Genomic DNA, 18,230 nt, shown 5'->3' on the forward strand with positions numbered 1-18,230 from the left:
TATATTTTTATAATCTGTGCATTTTTTTCTCCCTTTCTGTTTTCTTCACTTCCAGATCAACAGATACATTAAACATTGGACTGAAACCGGAATCTTGCTACATGCTGCTGTTTACCTTCTGTATCAATAAGCATTTAAAGAAATGAGAAAATGAGAAAAAAACAAAAGGCAGAAGAACTAGATTACTTTCTCTGTTTTTCAAGCATAAGAATTGCACCACATTCCAGTGCCAAATAGAGGTGCTACTTACCTCCATCCTTAATATAATAATTCCCTTTTTTTCTTACATGTATTTTTCCAAATCAAAATAATTCAGTATTAATATCTAAATTTTCACTTTTTATCTAAGAGGAGCAGAACAGTTTGTTCTGGGGAAGGGAAGGGAAGGGAAGGGAAGGGAAGGGAAGGGAAGGGAAGGGAAGGGAAGGGAAGGGAAGGGAAGGGAAGGAAAGGGAAGGGGAGGGGAGGGGAGGGGAGGGGAGGGGAGGGGAAGGGAAGGGAAGGGAAGGGAAGGGAAGGGAAGGGAAGGGAAGGGAAGGGAAGGGAAGGGAAGGGAAGGGAAGGGAAGGGAAGGGAAGGGAGGGGAGGACATTCAGTTGGAAGGGACCTACAGTGATCATCTGCCTGTCCTTCTTCCAAGGTGTTGCACATCTGTTTTAATCCAGCATTGCAGTTAGTTTCAGAGGAGTTGACATCCCAGGACTAAAGAGAGGAAAAAGAAAGAATATTTCAGACCTTACTATTTATAAAGCTGCTACACTTTAGTCATAATTTAAATAATTTAAAAAATTTAATATGCCACATCATCCTTTAATTATTGCTCAAAGTTTTTGCTACTGTTTCAGCCTTTGCCTGCATGTAGCTAAATATGTATGATTCTCTGTAAGTTCATCTTTTGTACATATTATTATGAAATTATCTGTCTTCATTAATCTTTAAGGTAAGATTTAATTATTGTTTTATTTCTATCAATATAACATAAAAGAAGAAATATTCCATTTTCTCTAATAAGAACAAAATTAAAAATCAATTTTGAAGCCATTTTATTTTGAAAAGCAATTTTAAAAGCAATGAGAATATCGTTTTGAATTATGTAACAACTCATCTCATGTTTTAGGGCACATAATAGTCAAGGGTCATTTGTTTAGTATATTCAACTCAATTTTCCTATGCAGCTCATATTTTGTTTGTCCTGACTTTACTATCTCCATCTTCGTTATAACGCAATATGAAAATATATGAAGACTTAATGTTTCTTATAGCCATTTGTATTTCTGAGCAATGTTCCTTTCTCTGGTTTAACATCTTTGAATCTGTGATGGGTTAGTTGCCCTCCAGCAACCAGCCTCAGCTCAAATTCCTGAGCACACTTGCGCCGACCACCAGGCATTCCTCTTTGGGGTCTTTTTCCACAGGGGATGCTCTGCCATAAGCCTTATTTCTCCACCCCCCACCAGCCTGAGCCCTGAAGAGGGGCAGTGGGGCTCTGACTACACTGCCAGAGCACCGTTCAGTCAAATATCTCAGGTGCTCTGCAAATATCTGCAAACTCTTGCTTTAGAAGTGATAATGTAACACAAGAAATTAAGATCACAGGTGTTTTATAAATGGGTAAACTAAGGACATGAAGGCTAAGTCACTTTCCAAGGGCTGTGCATATGCAGAGCCGGAAACAACAATAAAATAAATACTGTTTAATAAAGTCTATGAAATAGAATCTCATCAAGTAGATTTTACTTCTCGCACTATTAAGTAGTATTTAACAAATGCTTAATTGGCATACATTACAGTCACCTTCCTCAAACCATTGAAGCTTTCCCAGTTTCCAGGAAAAAAAATGGCCTGTTCATTTTCTGATTCGTCTTTTCTCTCCTTGCCAGAGGAAACAAACCCCAAAACTTTTTCATGCATGGGACTCCTGAGGATATGGTATTAAGCTTGGCTAGTACTGAAATCCGGAGTAGAGCAACCACCTGCTTTACAAGATTTCAGGCAAAAACTGTTGGTTTTAACAAACATACCTTGGTGTTGGTTTTTTTTTTTTTACTTCAGCCTGCTGTTGAGATAGGAAAATGCAGGCAGCCCAACCTTCTTCTGTTCTCTTCCCTCATGCAATTGGTTAACTCTCAGAGATGCCAACAACAGTTGAAATGGTTGAGCGCCATTTAATCTGAAATGGTGTAGCAGTCCCCTCTTGTTGCTCACCTTTGTCATGTGCAGTGTGTGAAATATCTAATGGGTACACTGCAACTCAAAGAGCCCTTAGCAGCCGCTGAGCTGTTCAATCAGTTTGACTCTGGAAATACTGAGCCAGAGTCAGATCAGATGTCCAAAGAGCCTGCGAGCAGAGTTACATGACTATAAACTCGGTACAAGAGGAGACTGAGCAAGACAAAACAGATGACAAAGGCACAATTTGCTTGCTGTTAACGATGCCTCTATAACATCACAGGCTATCTCTAACCTATATTTTCCACTGCATTGCCGGCTTGCAAAACTTTTAATGGAACAAGTTTTTCTGGCAGAAGAACATTGATTTTTATCTTTAATGAGCAGGCTCTCTATCATTTAGCTTCAGGAAACAGCTTCCTGGTTGTAAACCGCTTTGAGAGTGCTGACAGCCAGTCAACTTCAAAAGCAGCCAGGAGAAACTTTCTCGCGAACTTTGGGAAGGAATTAAAAAATGCTGAAAGGTGCAAATGATGTTGTTATGGAGCAGGAGGACTCTGCTTCCCGACATGGAGAAATGACAAGTTGGGATATCAATGACATCAAACTTCCCCAGGTATGTGTCTGTGTCTTAGAAATGTATCCAGTTCTAACTGGTCATCTCCACTTCACCGCTGATCTTAAATGCTTTGTCAGTTATCTATGCCTCATTGCTTTTATTCTCTTTGTTACCTCGAGGTATGGGCAGTGTTTTACTGAAAAGCTAGAAAATATCGAGCAGATATTGAAGTTTCCATGCATTTTTCCTTAAATGTATTATTGGAAGAGCTGCTGACACATGAAAAATAGCAATGCTGCAGATGCGTTGCCTTTCTAGTCCACTGTGATGGATGAGGTGCAGAGAAAGCAGGGGAGAAAAATTATGTCCTGCTATGGGTGCTCAATGAGAGATGTCTAGGACTTGCTTTTTACCCTGGGTAGTAAGGGAGCACAGCACCCACGGCCGCCTTGCAACTCTGGGTGCTCAGCCTCATTGCAGACCGGGCTCCAGGGAAGCAGGCTGGCTTTCCGCATGGAGGCAACACTCCTTTCACGAGCCCCTAGGAAAAGCTTGTTTCATGTTTGCAGAGGTTTGCTGAGAGGCAGAATTGTGATCTTCCCTCCCTCAGTCCTTTTCTAGTCCTCTTATTTAAAAATTTCAACCATGCTCTCCACTGAAAGCCCACAGCACCCTGCACGCCAACGTCATCTCCCTGTCCCTCACCTCAGCATATTTGTGCCAGATTCCTCCCGCTGCAGTCCTTCAGCATCTAGCTCTGCCTTTCACCTCTCAGCCCTGTCTTCTAACTCGATCCCAGTCTCTTCCCTACTATGCCACTGCTGTTCACCCAAAGCCTCCATGTCCCAGGCTGCCTCCTTCCCTGCCCTTCACCCCAAGGTCACCTTCACCTGAATTTCAGCCTGGAGGTTTCCTCCACACCCTTCCCTACGCTGTCAGATGGCTCCTGGGGAAGCACAGGGGGGTTTATCTTCTCAGTTGATGTTCTTGCTGCTGTAATGGCTCTCAGTGGCTGGGATCAGTAATCTCAAGGAAATTCCTATTAAGTTTTTGTACCCCTACAAGACCTTTTCCCTCAAAACCCTCAGTGGGTATGTCAGGTGCTTTACAGCTTACTGCATTTTGCTGTGTTGACTGTACCCACTGAGGTGATGTATGGTCCTTTGTCCTTTCTTTCACTGAGTTTTATTTTTATTGTTCCTTACAGTTGTTGTCTTTGAGGTGTTGTCTTTGAGGCTTTTTTTTTGCTTGGTCCATAGCAGTGGGAAAAAAAAAATGACCAAGACGTTATTTGTTTTCAATTTCAGAAAAATCCCTGTGGAAGTCTTTCATGGCATTTAGGTCAAAACAAACCAAAGTCCAGAACTAAAGACCTAAAAATGTAGGCAGAGTCTCAGTTTGATTCAGTATTTGCCCTTTTTCCAGTGAGTCGAGCCAAATCAAGCCAAATGATTCAGTGTAACGCTGCTGTGAGTGGCCTGAAAGGCAAAGCAGGATCTCTGCCATGACAGCTAACTGAAGTTAGTTAGGCGGTGACTGCCGCCTGCAAGGAAAGTATCTGCCATTTTATGTCAGCCCCCCCACCTTCCTCTCCCAGGGAGGTCCTGCACTGTGCTGGACCTTTGGGTGAGTGAGAACAACCTCCTGCCCAGGTTTTCCTGATGCTTTGAGGCTTGCGGGGAGCCATGGGGAGCTGTGGTTTTTCTGCCTTCTCTCCACTGCTCCGTCCTGCCAACCAGCATCACCTGCTGGAATGCTGGGGTCACCCAGGCTAGAGGACACCTAGCAGAGGACCAGGTCTGCTGGCCTCTGGCTTCTCTTTCCCAGGCTAAAACATGGCTTGCTTTGATGTCTCCACAGGACGTGAGAAAGATAGACTGGTTTCAAGAATGGCCGGATTCCTATGTAAAACATATCTATAGCTCAGAGGATAAAAATGCTCAGAGGCACCACAGCAGCTGGGCAATGAGAAACACCAACAACCACAACTCTCGCATCTTAAAAAAGTCCTGCCTCGGGGTGGTAGTCTGCAGCAACGACTGCTCGACCTTGGATGGGAGGAAGATCTACCTAAGACCAGCCATATGTGATAAAGCTAGGCAAAAACAACAGCGTGAGTATGAATGTGTCTGTTCATTGTATGGCAATTCATACGTGAATACAACATAAAAGAAAGCCAAGTAGAGGGTACCTTTTGGATTACAAAACCTTCCTGCTGCCATTCCTTATATTCAAATGCAACTCTTGATTGTGGAACAATGCATTTTACATTTCTTAAGGTTGGGGGAGGAGTTGTTTGCTTGTTTTCCTTTTGTTTTCTTTTTTAATCTCTATTTCTGATGATTAGAGATTGATTCCCAGCCTTCTCAGGCCCATGAGTGAGGCTACTGAGAAAGCCATGCAGTGCAGGCATCTTCCTGCTGTGCTGTTCCTGCTGACCTGAGTGTTGGCTTCATTATTACATGTGTCAGGAAAGTCTTGCCAGAAAGAAGTTACTTATAAACTATGATGACTGGAAAATAGGCCTTGTAGTCATGTCATTGGAGCAAGACAATGCAAATGGAGAACATGAGCTACAAGCGTATTTTTAACGAGACCATTTCAAACAATTGTTGATTGCTCAGTAGAGCTAGCACACACTGCTTTCTGTATCTGAGAACATTTCGGCTAAAGAAAGGTACTACTTAAGCACTCACAGAGGTCAGAGTGATGTTCTCTAGAAAAATCAGACAAGAATACATATGACATTCCAGACCCTGCCAAGTTAAAAACAGCTACAACTGACCACGATAATAAATTATAAATTGATAAGAAAGCTATAATATAAATATTTTTGCTAGTTGTATTTAATAATGGAACACAATAAAGGCAATTATTAATTTGCTTTTATTGATCTTTGCTTACATTTGAAAGTCTTTTGCGTAGTTTTTCTCAGTGTAGTTTCTGAGCCCCGAGCCACAACTGGGAATCCACCACCGATGAACCATTGTATCACACAGGATTCACCTGATCAGTGCTGTACAGAAAATATTTCCCACCGTCTTTGCTCCAGGGAAATGCTGTCCAAACTGCAGTGGACCCCTGCGGCTGCTTTCCTGCCGAGGCCATGGTGGTTACCCAGTTACCAACTTCTGGAGGCATGAAGGCCAATTCATATTTTTTCAGGTTGGTATAAAATCACCTTACATTATGCAAGTTAATTTTAAAATTGTTTTTTAAGATTGATTAAGGACTTTTTTTGTTCCCACAAATAAATGTCATTGAATATGACAAGGTCAAATGACTGTAAGCAGAAAAACTTTCACAATGAGTAGGCGAGGGCCTAAGCAACCTGATCTAACTCTGAAGTTAGTCCTGCCTGAGCAGGAGGTTGAGCTAGACCTCCAGAGGTCCCTTCCAACCTAAATTAGCCTATGCTACTATGATTTTACAGCATATTATATTTTTCATTTAGGCTCCCATGAAAACATGTTGATTTTGAAACACTTTGCCTCAGGTACATAGGAAACTGAATCCTTAAAAAGTCAGAAATCCCGTTATCGCAACCTCTTCTCCAAGGCACCACATATTAGCATGAGGCTATCTGAAAGCAGGAAATGGTTGCACCCAAGGAACTGTCTATGGAAAATGCCATCTGTGCATTATATGTAACTTATATATGGAAAACAGTGTATGCAAATGTTTAAATAATGAGCACTATTCCCGGAAGCTGTAATCCTAGTTCAGTACCATATCCACTGAGCTGTCTCCTGTTTTCCAGTCTTTCACTTATATGCAGGTTAAATAAAATTAATTTTCTGTGGAAGCTAATGGAAATTAATGTTCTGATAAATATGTCTAAAGGGTGAGAAGAATCGAAATGACTGCAGGGACACTGTAGCCAGGCTGCAGAAGACCTTGTGGCTTCAATTTGGGCTCTAGTGTGGGGACTCTCTTCTGCACATAAATGCGGTGCACTGGTTTTATGATTTCAGAGAATTTCTACCCCATTGCACTTAATCTGAGATATGTTTGTTACTTAAGCTCACATTAAATAAGTCTTATTAAATACAAAGCATTAAATCAGGCCATGTATGTGGATTTGGCCTGTGCTACAATTCTGCTCCCTTAAGATTAATAACAAGGTTGTTTCTAACTTTAACATATCATAATTCTTTCCTAAAGTCCAAAGGAGCTCATGATCATCCACGTCCAGAAACAAAACTAGAAGCAGAGGCACGAAGATCAATCCAAAAAGCTCAGACAGCTTTTTCTCCAGCTTCTCCAAGATTAAAAAGAGTCCAGGAGGTTGAGGTAACTCTTATTATCAATCAATGAAATTGTGGGGTCAGTGATCCATGGTTCAAGGCATGGTGGAGGCTGTCTGGGCTTTGGGTCTGGGTGGGAACAGGCTTTACAACTCCACATTCCGCCTCCCCATGATCAGGCCAAGAAGGAACTCTGCTCATCACTGTCATCCACTGCCAGCAGCCCCCACCTGGAGCCTCTTTGGGCCTGGCAGCAGCAGGGGATTACATCTCTACTGGTAAACAAAGCAGGGTCAGCGGGTAGGCTCATTCACATCACTATTCACATGGTGCCTGCCATGGATTTGGCCAGCACTAACTTGTGCTCACAGACGCAATACCCTGGCACAGATCAGGACAGCATGTGCCAGGGACAATTCCCTGGAAGGATTCTGGACAAGGCTGCATCAGGTTTGGGTCCCTTCACAGGCTTTGAGCCTGCCTGTGCCCCTACATGCTGTCATTGCTACAAGCCACAGGCAAGTTGATGCTGTGAAAAATAGCCCTTGGTGGGTGGCAACACAGCCGTTGCATCATTTCACTTCAGGCCCAGAGGTCTCCCAAGGCCAGGATGTAGCGTGGACACTGCCAGGCCATGCCTTTTTGTCCCTGTTACCAACGACAGTCGCTGGCCTCATTTTATTTAGCAGCATGGACATAGCTTTAGACCCCCAGCTCTTTCCTTTTTTAAAGGCAAGAGTTGCCTTTAAAAAAATTTCCTCCAGGTTCTTTGTTAGTGCTGCTCCACAAATTAAATTATTTACAAAGAAATCTGGGAATAAAGTAATTAGATATTTAGTCTAATCCATATTGACATTGAAGGAGAATAATAGAAAGTTTTAATTTGATTTAATTTATAGTATTGATTGCACCACCCCATGAGAAAATTGTAACAAATAAACACTTGAAAATTGGAAAATACTTTTGGCAATAACTGAACTCAGGAGGAAGATTCATGTATGTGTGTACACATACACACACACACTGTATGCTATTTTACTATAGATTACAATATATAACATTACCTATACAATATACCTGTAATATACTGTGCATGGTATCTTGACGAAACAAACTTGTCATTAACAAGGCAAATCCAGAAACCCTTACTCCTCCTCCCTCCAGTCCCCCAACCTTTACTTGACACTTTACTACTTCAGTAGCAGGCCTGGATCGTTTTATTCACAGACTTAATGCCCATCAGGGAGAGAGATGGTCTCCTGCAGAGCATCTGCCCCTGAGCAGGATTTGGCCACCTGCAGACCCTCAAGGGCTGTGAGGGCACCCTCAGGTGCAGGAGGCACCATCCCACCCTTGGAGACACAGTGGGAGGTCACGTTTTCTCCACATTGTCATGTGTCCCAAGGTCCTCCACTGGCATGGAGGAGGTGCTGCAGAAAAGTGAAGGCACCCTTCACCTCTGCTTATCCTCCCTGCGTTTTGCCAGGGTAGATAAGTGGAAGGTGCATCACCTCTGTGTGGTGTGCCTCACTTGCTTTCCTGGTCTTCAGGAGGGCTTTGAAGGCAGAAGAGTGTTTTGAAGGACTTGCAGAAGCACTTACGTTAAGACATCTGCTCTGCTGGGTATGGAAACACTTGTGAAAGCATTTACAGAGATCCCATGGACTGCCATGTGCCACATGGAGGGAATCAGGTAGAGCAGTAAGGCTGTCTCCAGTGACCTTCCTTGCAAAGGCCATGTTACACGCAACGGTACACCAAGAGTCTTCACATGCAGTTTGGCTTCTGATGTGCTAGAGATGGTGCATCCTCCCCAGGATGGTGTTTGGGATAGTAATCAGTGCCCCTTCAGTTACAGACAAAAGCGATAATTGGGCTGGGGGGGGCAGACTTCTTAAATGGATGACATGGGGAAGCAGGGGGATCCAGGATTCCAAGAAAAAGATTAAAAGAGTGAACAGAGGAAGTTAAACCCATTTGAATGGAATATGAATTTAAGAGCTGCAGCTATTTCTACTGGAAATACTCAGGAGTACACTAAAAACCAGAGCTCATGAGTCACTCTCATGGAGACATACTGACTTGGGATGGGATAGTCAGAGAGTATGGGACAGACTGGTGGTGGCCTCGTGACACAAGCGCCTGGGAACACGAGCATAAGAAAAGGCAGCTGAGCCACTGCACAGATCTCTAACAAATACGGAAACAATGATTACCATATCACTGGTTTAATTCTGTCCCCATGAACACTAAAATAGTCCTTACCTAGGAAATGTTACTGAGTCATGTGGCTTCTTTTTTTTTTCATATTCATATTCTGCCAAGACCGTCTGCAATGCAACTAAGTCAGGAGTCTGATCAGACACACAGAACCTATGTTGCTGAGTCGGCAAAAAGTCTTCTGAAAAGATTCAATTTTTATGTGCTCACAAGAAATCAGGGAGGAGAACTTTGGAAAAATGTATGAGCCCAAAATAGGGCGAGTGATACATAGGATGTTTTCCCTATGGTGTCAGTGGGTCTTTAGCTGAAGGTGGGCTGGGTCCTACATCAGGTTGTTGGAATTTCTTCTCATGGTGAGTGAAGAAAAGCTGAAAGGAGCTTTGCTACTCTAGCAGTCAGCAAAATCACTATAATTAAATGGATGAAAAAGCAGAATAACAAAGAAGAGAGACCTGTAAGTACTCATCAGAAATGATAGCACAGAATGAGTGGTGTTCTGAAAGGAATTAAAGTTTGCAAAATTATAATCCAATAATTAGGACAATTAAAGAAGTTGTGAAGTATCCAGAACAAAAGACCCAGAAGAATAATTCTTGTGTGCTGCTCCCTCCTTGAATGAAAATTTTGTTTGTGGGGTAAAAAAAATGTAATTATAGGAAAATATATCAGTTAGAAATAGAAGTAGAGTCTTGAAAAGCTGAAGCATAATACTGTAGTGAAAAGATCACTTCAAAACAATCAGTTTAAAAACATCATACTTAGCTTTTCCATACTCCGTAGGAAAGAAATAAATTCTGTGGTGTCAAATGTATTAGCATAATTTCATTTTCAGGTGCTTCTTCAGCATATGCTGGCAGGGCTGTGAGTGTGAGGTCTAACAATTCTTTCAGTGTAAAAGGGCTTTGGGCCAAAACTGGTGAAACAAACCCAGAACTGTGATCTGGGAGCCCTGTTTGGTTTCCCCCCAAAGCCCACTGGCACTAGCCTACAAGGAGGCTCTGCTATGGCGTCTGCTTTGTTACCTGTGTTAATTGAATGCATTTGTGAGGGTCTCATGCAGGATGGTTTTTATTTCATGCTGCTAGGCTACGCCTTGTTTGACTAAACCATGCCTCGCTTTTCCAAGTCTCTGACAGGTGCAATGCCGATGCAGGAGGCTTTGCCTTTGCTCCTTTCCAAGCCGGACGCTTACGTGCAACCTGCTAATTTGGGGGGACATTTAAGCAAAAGCTCCCGGGAGCCCACACTGGGCAGCTGCTCTGGGCGGCCACCATTCCCAAAAGCAGCTGAGGAGGACAGATGCTCTGGAGAGACGCCGAGCTGGAGCAGGAGCCTGTCCCTCAGGAGGACCCCCAGCAACGGGAGACCTTGTGGCAGCCCTGCCCTCCTGCCCTGCCCAGCCCCTTCCCCCCGGCACTGCGCCCACCCCGACAGCCAGCACCTCCTGCCGGTGACAAAGGGTGGCCATGATGCCTTCAGGCCTAACGCTGGTCCTGTGGGGGAGGAATCCTGCCAGGAGAAATCTCCACCAGCCTACAGCAGCAGCTGCCTCCCTCCGCCTCCATACCCTGCGCCTCAGGGAGGGCCCTGCCCCGCGGCCAGCGCGGCACAACACCACTGCCAGCTCTTGGCGCCTCCGAGGGGAAGCCAAGGAGACAGGGGCGAGGGAGGGCGCCATACAGGTCTCAACTTCTGCCATGACGACATGTTTTTTAACCTGTACCCCTTACGGTGACCAGGTTTGAAAGTTCTCTCTCCCCCCTCCTCTGGCAGTGGGCCTAGTTCTCCGTCCCTGTTGACACGCGGATGTGAAAGCGTTGCATGTCAATTACCTCTTTAGCTCCTCTTGCAGCCCTCAGGAGGGGCTTTCGTGCCTCAAGCCTTGTCTTTGTTCTTTTTTTTTTTAAATTGCTATATTTTCCCCCACTATTTCATTGATCTAATAAAAGGTATCGGCTCTTCTTACAGACTACCTCGCTGCCATTCTGCTTTGGTGGCATTTTAGTCCCCCTTGATACTCAGTTTGTTCATGCCTGTGGGACTGTGGAAGGTGCAGATGGATGTGGAAGGACCACAACTGCCATGTGCAACCCTCTGCACTCTTTCAGCTTCTTCGGGCAGTGATCTAAGTCCCTCCACTAGACCAGCCCTGCGAACGTATTGTATAGAATCATCACAGAAGAGTTTGGGTTGGAGGGGACCTTCAAAAATCACCTAGTCTAATCCCTCTGCCCTGGATAGGGACATCCTTCACTAGATCAGGTTGCTCAAAGCCCCATCCAAGCTGGCCTTTAAAACTACCAGGGTTGGGGCATCCACAACTTCTCTGGGCAACCTGTTCCAGTGTCTCACCACCCTCATAAAAAAATTTCCACCTTAAGTCCAATTGAAACCTACCCTCTTTCAGTTTAAAACTGCTGCCCCTTGTCCTATCACTCCATGGCTTGGTAAAAAGTCTTTGTCTTTCTTATAAGCCCTGTTCATATATTGAAAGGCTGAAATAAAGTCTCCCCAAAACCTGCTCTTCTTCAGGCTGAACAACCCCAACTGCCTCAGCCTTTCTTCATAGGAGAGGTGCTTCAACCCTCTGACCATTTTTGTGGCCCTCCTCTGGACCCACTCCAACAGGTCCATGTATTACAGTATTATGAAACTAGCGGCAATAAAAACTTCACAGTACCTCAGACTGTGGTGTATCTTGTGTCCATCAAACAGGTTCAGTCTTATCATTCATCTTTTTTTTTTTTTTTGCTTTTTTTCATCCTTTTAGATTCCCTCTTTTTTTAAAAGACTTTGGAATATATTAGTTACTAGGGAAACCACTCTCATTGCAAAGGGTGGTGTTCAGAGACATTTACGAGACAAGCACAAATTATATTTATAGAGTGTTTCAAAAAGTTTATTACAATTTGTGAAACAGGGGATGTGTAGTGATTTGTTTTATGTGGAAAAAATCTAAATGCAGAGCACAAAATGACAGTCTGCTGTTGTATGTGAAGGTCAGTTCACCAAACTTTTATTTAGCTTGTGAGTTAGTCTCACACTAATACCAAACTTTGTGTGTTTTATGATAAGTCTTCAGATCAGTAACTCAGAGAAGGAAACTTTTGTCAAAGGTAATATCAACCTCCACCTCTAAGACAGAACAAGGGAAATCAATAGGAGCCATAAATGCTCTATACTTTGGGAGGTGAGCTGAAGGACGAGGGACAGGTGGGGCCCCTGGGTATGTGTGTCCCATAGCTGAGATTCCTCTGTGACTGCCAAACCAGTTACACCAGTGAGGGACTGCACAGGGCATGGATTCTGTCTCATCTCCCCTTTCCTCTGAATTCCTTACCTCTCCACTGCACTGCTGCCAGCATCGCCTTTCAGCAATGGCACCTTACAGATATGTGGCTGGGATGCTCCTCAGACATCGTTCCCACACAAAAGTACCATCAGTTCCCTTTACACCCACCAACTCCTTCCTCTGTTTTTAAAAACTCCCAGCAAAGGGGATTTGAGAAGCGATCCCATAACCTGTTCCACGGCTTCACGGTCCCAGTCCCAACTGTTAATTTTTTTTCCTCATGTCTGATTTTCTGTCCTGCAGATCAACCATTTCTTCAAGGCTTTGAAGATGGGTAGCATCCAGTTACTTTGTTTCACAGGCTTCCTAAAGGACTATTACTCCCAAACCTCCCTAAAAGACAATTACTCCCAAACCTGTCTTCCTGCCTGAGAAGCGGGAAGCTTTTTGTTGGTTTGCCTGTAAGGCTGAACCAAAAGGTTTCCAAAACAAAACCTATTCCTGCAAGCACAGCTCCACTCAGCAGCTCCCTGCCATAGTAGGGCTGTGCCTTCTTGCAGCTGCTGCGCTCATAATCCTGTGCTCCCAGGCCCCAGGACTGTGTCCCAGTTTGGGGGGACCCCCAGCCCCTATTCACACAGTGTTCATTGCACCCAGTGTGTTTTGGAAAGGAACACATTTCAAGCTCCAGGAGGACAGGTCATTTCTTTTTAAAAAGGAGGAAACTAAGACTTAATGATTTTTCTAAGGCTAAACACAGAAAGGCTTCAAGCTGACAGGGTCAGTTTAACCTTCTTGCACTGACTTGCACCGAGTGCTGGCAGCAACTCCCTCCACTTTTGGTACAATCAGCACAGTGGGTCAACATAGTGCCAAATTTATATCCGTTTGGCTCAAAATATGAAGATACCAACCCCAGCTCTGAACTTCTCAAAAATTACTTTTTGTGACATATTTGAGATATGTGAAAAGAAACGTATATATGACACTGTTTTAAGCTTTGTTTAACCAGGTATTGCGCCCAATTGGGTGGTGATAAGAATCACAGGTGAAAGATTGCACTCAAAGCATTATCCTCTACAATTTTAAGAAAATATACTGAGCACTGAAGTTGTTCAGAGTAGCTTCATGAAGAAACACCAATTGATATGTGAGAATCCACCCATAGGTAACTCTGTAACCTTATTCTCTGCCATGGAAAATGGTTTTCTGCAAGGCACAGCTGCAGTAAAATATTAGGAAGGCAGCAGAGGTGCAGGGAGCTGAGGGTGTGGATGATTACACAGGCAAAATGTTTTGTTCTGGCTTATCAGTGTTTCAGATGGCTGTAGCTGCTGCCAAAGCTTATGCAAATATCTCTACATGGCGTGGATGGTCTATGCTCACTGCTTTCCCAAGTTCTTAGCTTTGAAAGCCCTGGCCTTAATATTTAAGGGGTAATTCTATGGGAGTAATCCCTGTGCTTGCTCTGAAGCAAATATTTTTATATAAAAGGGTCCTTCTGAGGTCATCAGAGATAGCAACAGCAATGTTGCTCATAAAGATACATTAGCCAGGCTGTATCTTACAGCAACACAGCTTTTATGGTTGGTTTTTTTTGACTGATGCAGCATTTAAAGATGAACTTGAGACATATAATCAAGAGGACCTATCTTAATAACACAAGGCAGCAGCTGGACACCTCAATTTTTTAGTGCATTTATCCTCAGAATATCATTGTGAGAAAGGGAAATGCTTCTGCATCAGTCATATCAATGGGGAGATGACAAGGCAGAACAGGGATTTAACCCACATCTCTCCAGCCCTGGGCACATACCCTGTGTTTCTTCTGGCCTTCCTCTTCCAGAGGTCTCTACCTTTGTACATGAAAAGAATTGCAGGTCAGACCGAGCACAGTCAGATATTTCCATTTTCAACCCCTTGTACAAAGCCCCTGCCCTTTGGCAGACTGAGGCTATAAACTGTTTTATATAAACTACAAGTTTATGGACCATTTTCTAAAATATGGTCCTAAATGCATTCTCTATAATTTTAAATGAAACAAGTGTGTCAAACTGCTGGCAGTAGAAAGGACTCCAGCTGAGGAAGCTTTAGGGGATCACTCCGAGTAATTGTATAAAGCTTTTCTTTCCTCGTGGCCTTTGGGAGGTTTACTAATCTGTGTCTGGTACTCCTGGAAATTTTGCTCTGCTTCCCTTCGATGTAGTCATTTGGGGCTTTTTAAGTAATTATGGTCAAGAAGTTAGAATGGGACCATCGAATGTGTTTTACTTTATTGCAAGCAAAATGTAGAAGCGGCCCCTGTGGTGGATCTCAGCAGGTATGTGGCCTGTCTGTGCCAGGAACAGGCTTTATGTGGCAGGGTAGTGACTGGCATGGGGACCCAGGGGAGGCAGAGGAGGACGGGAAGGTGGCACAGTTTATTTAAGAAGAAAAAATGAAGGAAGTCTGCTGGTGTCAGAGTAAAAATAGATGCAATCAGTAATCAAAGCAGAGTGTGAATAGGATATTAACATTGCACATCTGAACACCCTAAGCGGTTTGGACCTGGCTCTTGTGCAAGCTATGCAGACTGGCCCTGATTCAATATGGTGCCCCTTTCTCCCTGAGCTGCTGCAATCCCCAGGTGCTATGGGGTGTTTGTCTTTCACAAGGTAAACTTCACCAACATTGCTCACCTCCTGAAGCAAGGAGGATTCACCATTGGTGCAGGAGAACCAAGTTAGGGAGCACTTAAACAGATTCGACATACAAGCCCATGGGCCCTGATGGTATGGACCCGTGAGTGCTGAGGGAGCTGGCAGGTGTCATTGTGAGGCCACTCTTGATAATCTTTGAAAGGTCATGGTGATTGGGAGAGCTTCCTGAAGACTGGAAGAAAGCAATGTCGCTCCTGTCTTCAAGGAGAACAAGAAGGAAGATCTGGGGAACTACAGGCCGGCCAGCCCCACCTCAAAATCTGCAATGGTGATGGAGAAAACTCTCCTGGAAACTGTTTGCAAACACATGAAACACTAAAAAGTGATCGGGAGCAGTCAGTATGGATTTATGAAGGGGAAATTGTGCTTAGCCGACCTGATCACCTCCTGCAAGATGAGTGGCTTGGTGGATGAGGGGAGAGCAGTGGATGTTTTTAATCTTGATTTTAGCCAGGCGTTCAGCACTGTCTTCCATAACATAGTCACAGACAAGCTGATGAAGTACGGGCTTGCTAAGTAGACAGTGAGGCAGACTGAAACATCAGCTATTCTGCGATTCTGGGAACATCTAGGATCAGCCATAGCTGTTCTCATACCAGACAGTTGCAGTCTCCAAATGCTTCTGCTTGAATTAGCTGTGTACCATGTGGCACATCCGAGAAGTCATCCAAAGGCCTGACATACTAGGAATAGACAGTAGACAGTAAATTATCCATGAGCAAGCAATGTGCCCTTGTCGCAAAAAAGGCCAATGGAATTCTGGGCTGCATAGGGAAGAGAGTGGCCAGTAGGTCAAGGGAGGTCATTCTCCCCCTCTACTCTGCACTGCTGAGGCCACAATTGGAATACTGTGTCCAGTTTTGGGCTCCCCAGTTCAAGGGGGACAGGGAACTGCTGGAGCAAGTCCAGCGAAGGGCAACTAAGATGATTAAAGGATTGGAGCATCTGCCTTATGAGGAAAGGCTGAGAGAGCTGGGACTCTTTAGCCCGGAGGAGAGAAGGCTGAGGGGAGACCTTATTATGGCATACAAGTGTCTAAAGGGTGGGTTGAAGGAGGATGGAGCCAGGCTCTTTTCAGTGGTTCCCAGTGACAGGACGAGGGGCAATGGGCACAAGTTGGAACACAGGAAGTCCCGTTCAAGTACACGGGAAAACTTCTTTACAGTGAGGGTGACAGCGCACTGGAACAGGCTGCCCAGGGCGGTTTTGGAGTCCCCTTCTCTGGAGATTTTCAAGACCTGCCTGGATGCAGTCCTGAGTAATGTGCTCTAGGCAATCCTGCTTTAGCAGGGGACTTGGACGAGATGATCTCTAGAGGTCCCTTCCAACTCTGAAACTCCGTGATTCCGTGATTCCATGATTGCATGAGTGCCCTGGGACAGCAGAACATGGCCTTTGTGGCCCTACAGACAGCAGCAGCAGCAATCTGAATGCAACAGCTGTTTTTCGCTCTCCTTGTTGGATTATTTGATTTCTGTGAGCAATGCGAGATGATCTCCTGTATGGCAAGTACTTCCTGAGGCACAGATAGCCTCTTCAGAGGACAGTGCAAGCCAAGAAGGTCTTTGGCCACCTTTTCACTCTGAGCTCATTCCTTCTGTTTCCAGTTAGTAACTGAGGAACCAAAACCGTCTTAGGGATTGTCTCACACGAGTGTTTTTCAGCTCTCAAAACCAGTTATGTCAAGATTCAAACTCTACAACATTTGGCAACTGTATAATCAGTGACGTGGTTTATCTTCTGTTACGAAGGGTTGCCCAATCTATTTGCTCTTCTAAAGACAGATAGTCATAAATAACACGAACCACAGCATGAGATTGTCCTCTTTGCTCGTTGCTTTCTGTGCCTGGTGGAAACTATTAAGCAAAGGCCAAAGCCATACGGCAACTGGGCACCCAGCTCCTTTTTGCTTCTTGAAGAGATAGCAAATGCCTGCGGCAGTATCAGGTCCCTCACCCCTTTGCCCCCACCTGAATGTCCCCGCCAGGACATGGCGGGGACCATCTGGTGGGGCCTTCTCCTGCCCAAATGCCAGGTGAGGAGTAGAGGGGCAACAACATGCTGCTGCTCTCCCCATGTCTGCAGTCTCTCCCCTGGCACCTGCAGGTGGCAAGGTGAGCTGGTGGCATCCCAACCTTACACTGGACTCAGGCACCTACAACAAAAAGTAACGGCTGTCATGTGACCACCTGTGACCAAACTAATGTCTGTGGATAGTGTAAACATTGGGTGTCATGAAAAGCTGTTTGCCAAACATCCAGATTTCCTCTGCTCAAGTCACAGCATGGACAGGAGGAAACCATGACCTTCAATCCAGCCAGTGATGGCCCTGGGCAGAGCAGGATTCCTCAGGGCGGGGCCCTCCCATCTGACAGCAAAAGCAGCAATACATTTCAGGGGGGGGAAGGGGTGGTTCACGTTCATTGCCTCTGGACTTCCCTGATTCCCCACAGGGAGGAGTGGGATTTCCTGTCTGGGAGCCTGGGGATGGTAGGACAAGGTGGTACACGTGTAAATGGCGTAACTGGTGACCCACTGACCCCCACGCTCAGAGCAAAGTCTGGGGGCAGGAGGAGGGCAGGAGAAAAAAGAATGAGTGTCTCGCCTTGGGGTGCATGAGATATAGGATGAATGAACAGACTCTGGCAAAAGTGAGTTAAAATAAAAAGTACATTGATATTATTTTGCTGGTTTATTCCACTGGAGTCATTGATCCTTACTAGTCTTTGTACGCGCCTGGAGAAAACTTCAGGCCAGACTTTAATCCTGCCCTGATGTTACCACTCTTTTATGCTCTAAATCACCCACCAAGAGGGATTAAATTTCCCAGAGGCCCCACTTAACTGCCGAGAGCTGTCCCTGGAGAAATGAAAACCCAAAGCTGTTTCATTTCAGATAGATAGGTTAGGGCAAGCACGAGCTCCATCCAGGCAGGGGGATGCTATCTGCATTGGGATGCTGCTTCTGGATTTCCCTCTCCCACTTGTGCAGCCTGGGGGTGGGTTGGGGGTCCCTTTGCCAGAGTGCGCTTGGTGCTCGGA

The 18,230-nt window shown here is 44.8% G+C and overlaps 1 protein-coding gene across 1 annotated transcript; it reads left to right on the plus strand.

The window, feature by feature from the left end:
- Window positions 1-2,683: 2,683 nt before the first annotated feature.
- On the plus strand, window positions 2,684-10,933 carry GCM1 (glial cells missing transcription factor 1; the record flags this gene model as incomplete). The annotated part of the gene is made up of 5 exons (XM_082480750.1): window positions 2,684-2,785; window positions 4,589-4,841; window positions 5,781-5,893; window positions 6,893-7,021; window positions 10,325-10,933. 5 exons carry the CDS (start codon window positions 2,684-2,686, stop codon window positions 10,931-10,933), a joined length of 1,206 nt encoding a protein of 401 aa, XP_082336876.1.
- Between the last annotated feature and the right edge of the window lie 7,297 nt (window positions 10,934-18,230).

This window comes from Vanellus vanellus (genome assembly GCF_965231255.1).
Source record: "Vanellus vanellus genome assembly, chromosome: 3".
NCBI classification, from domain to species: Eukaryota; Metazoa; Chordata; class Aves; order Charadriiformes; family Charadriidae; genus Vanellus; species Vanellus vanellus.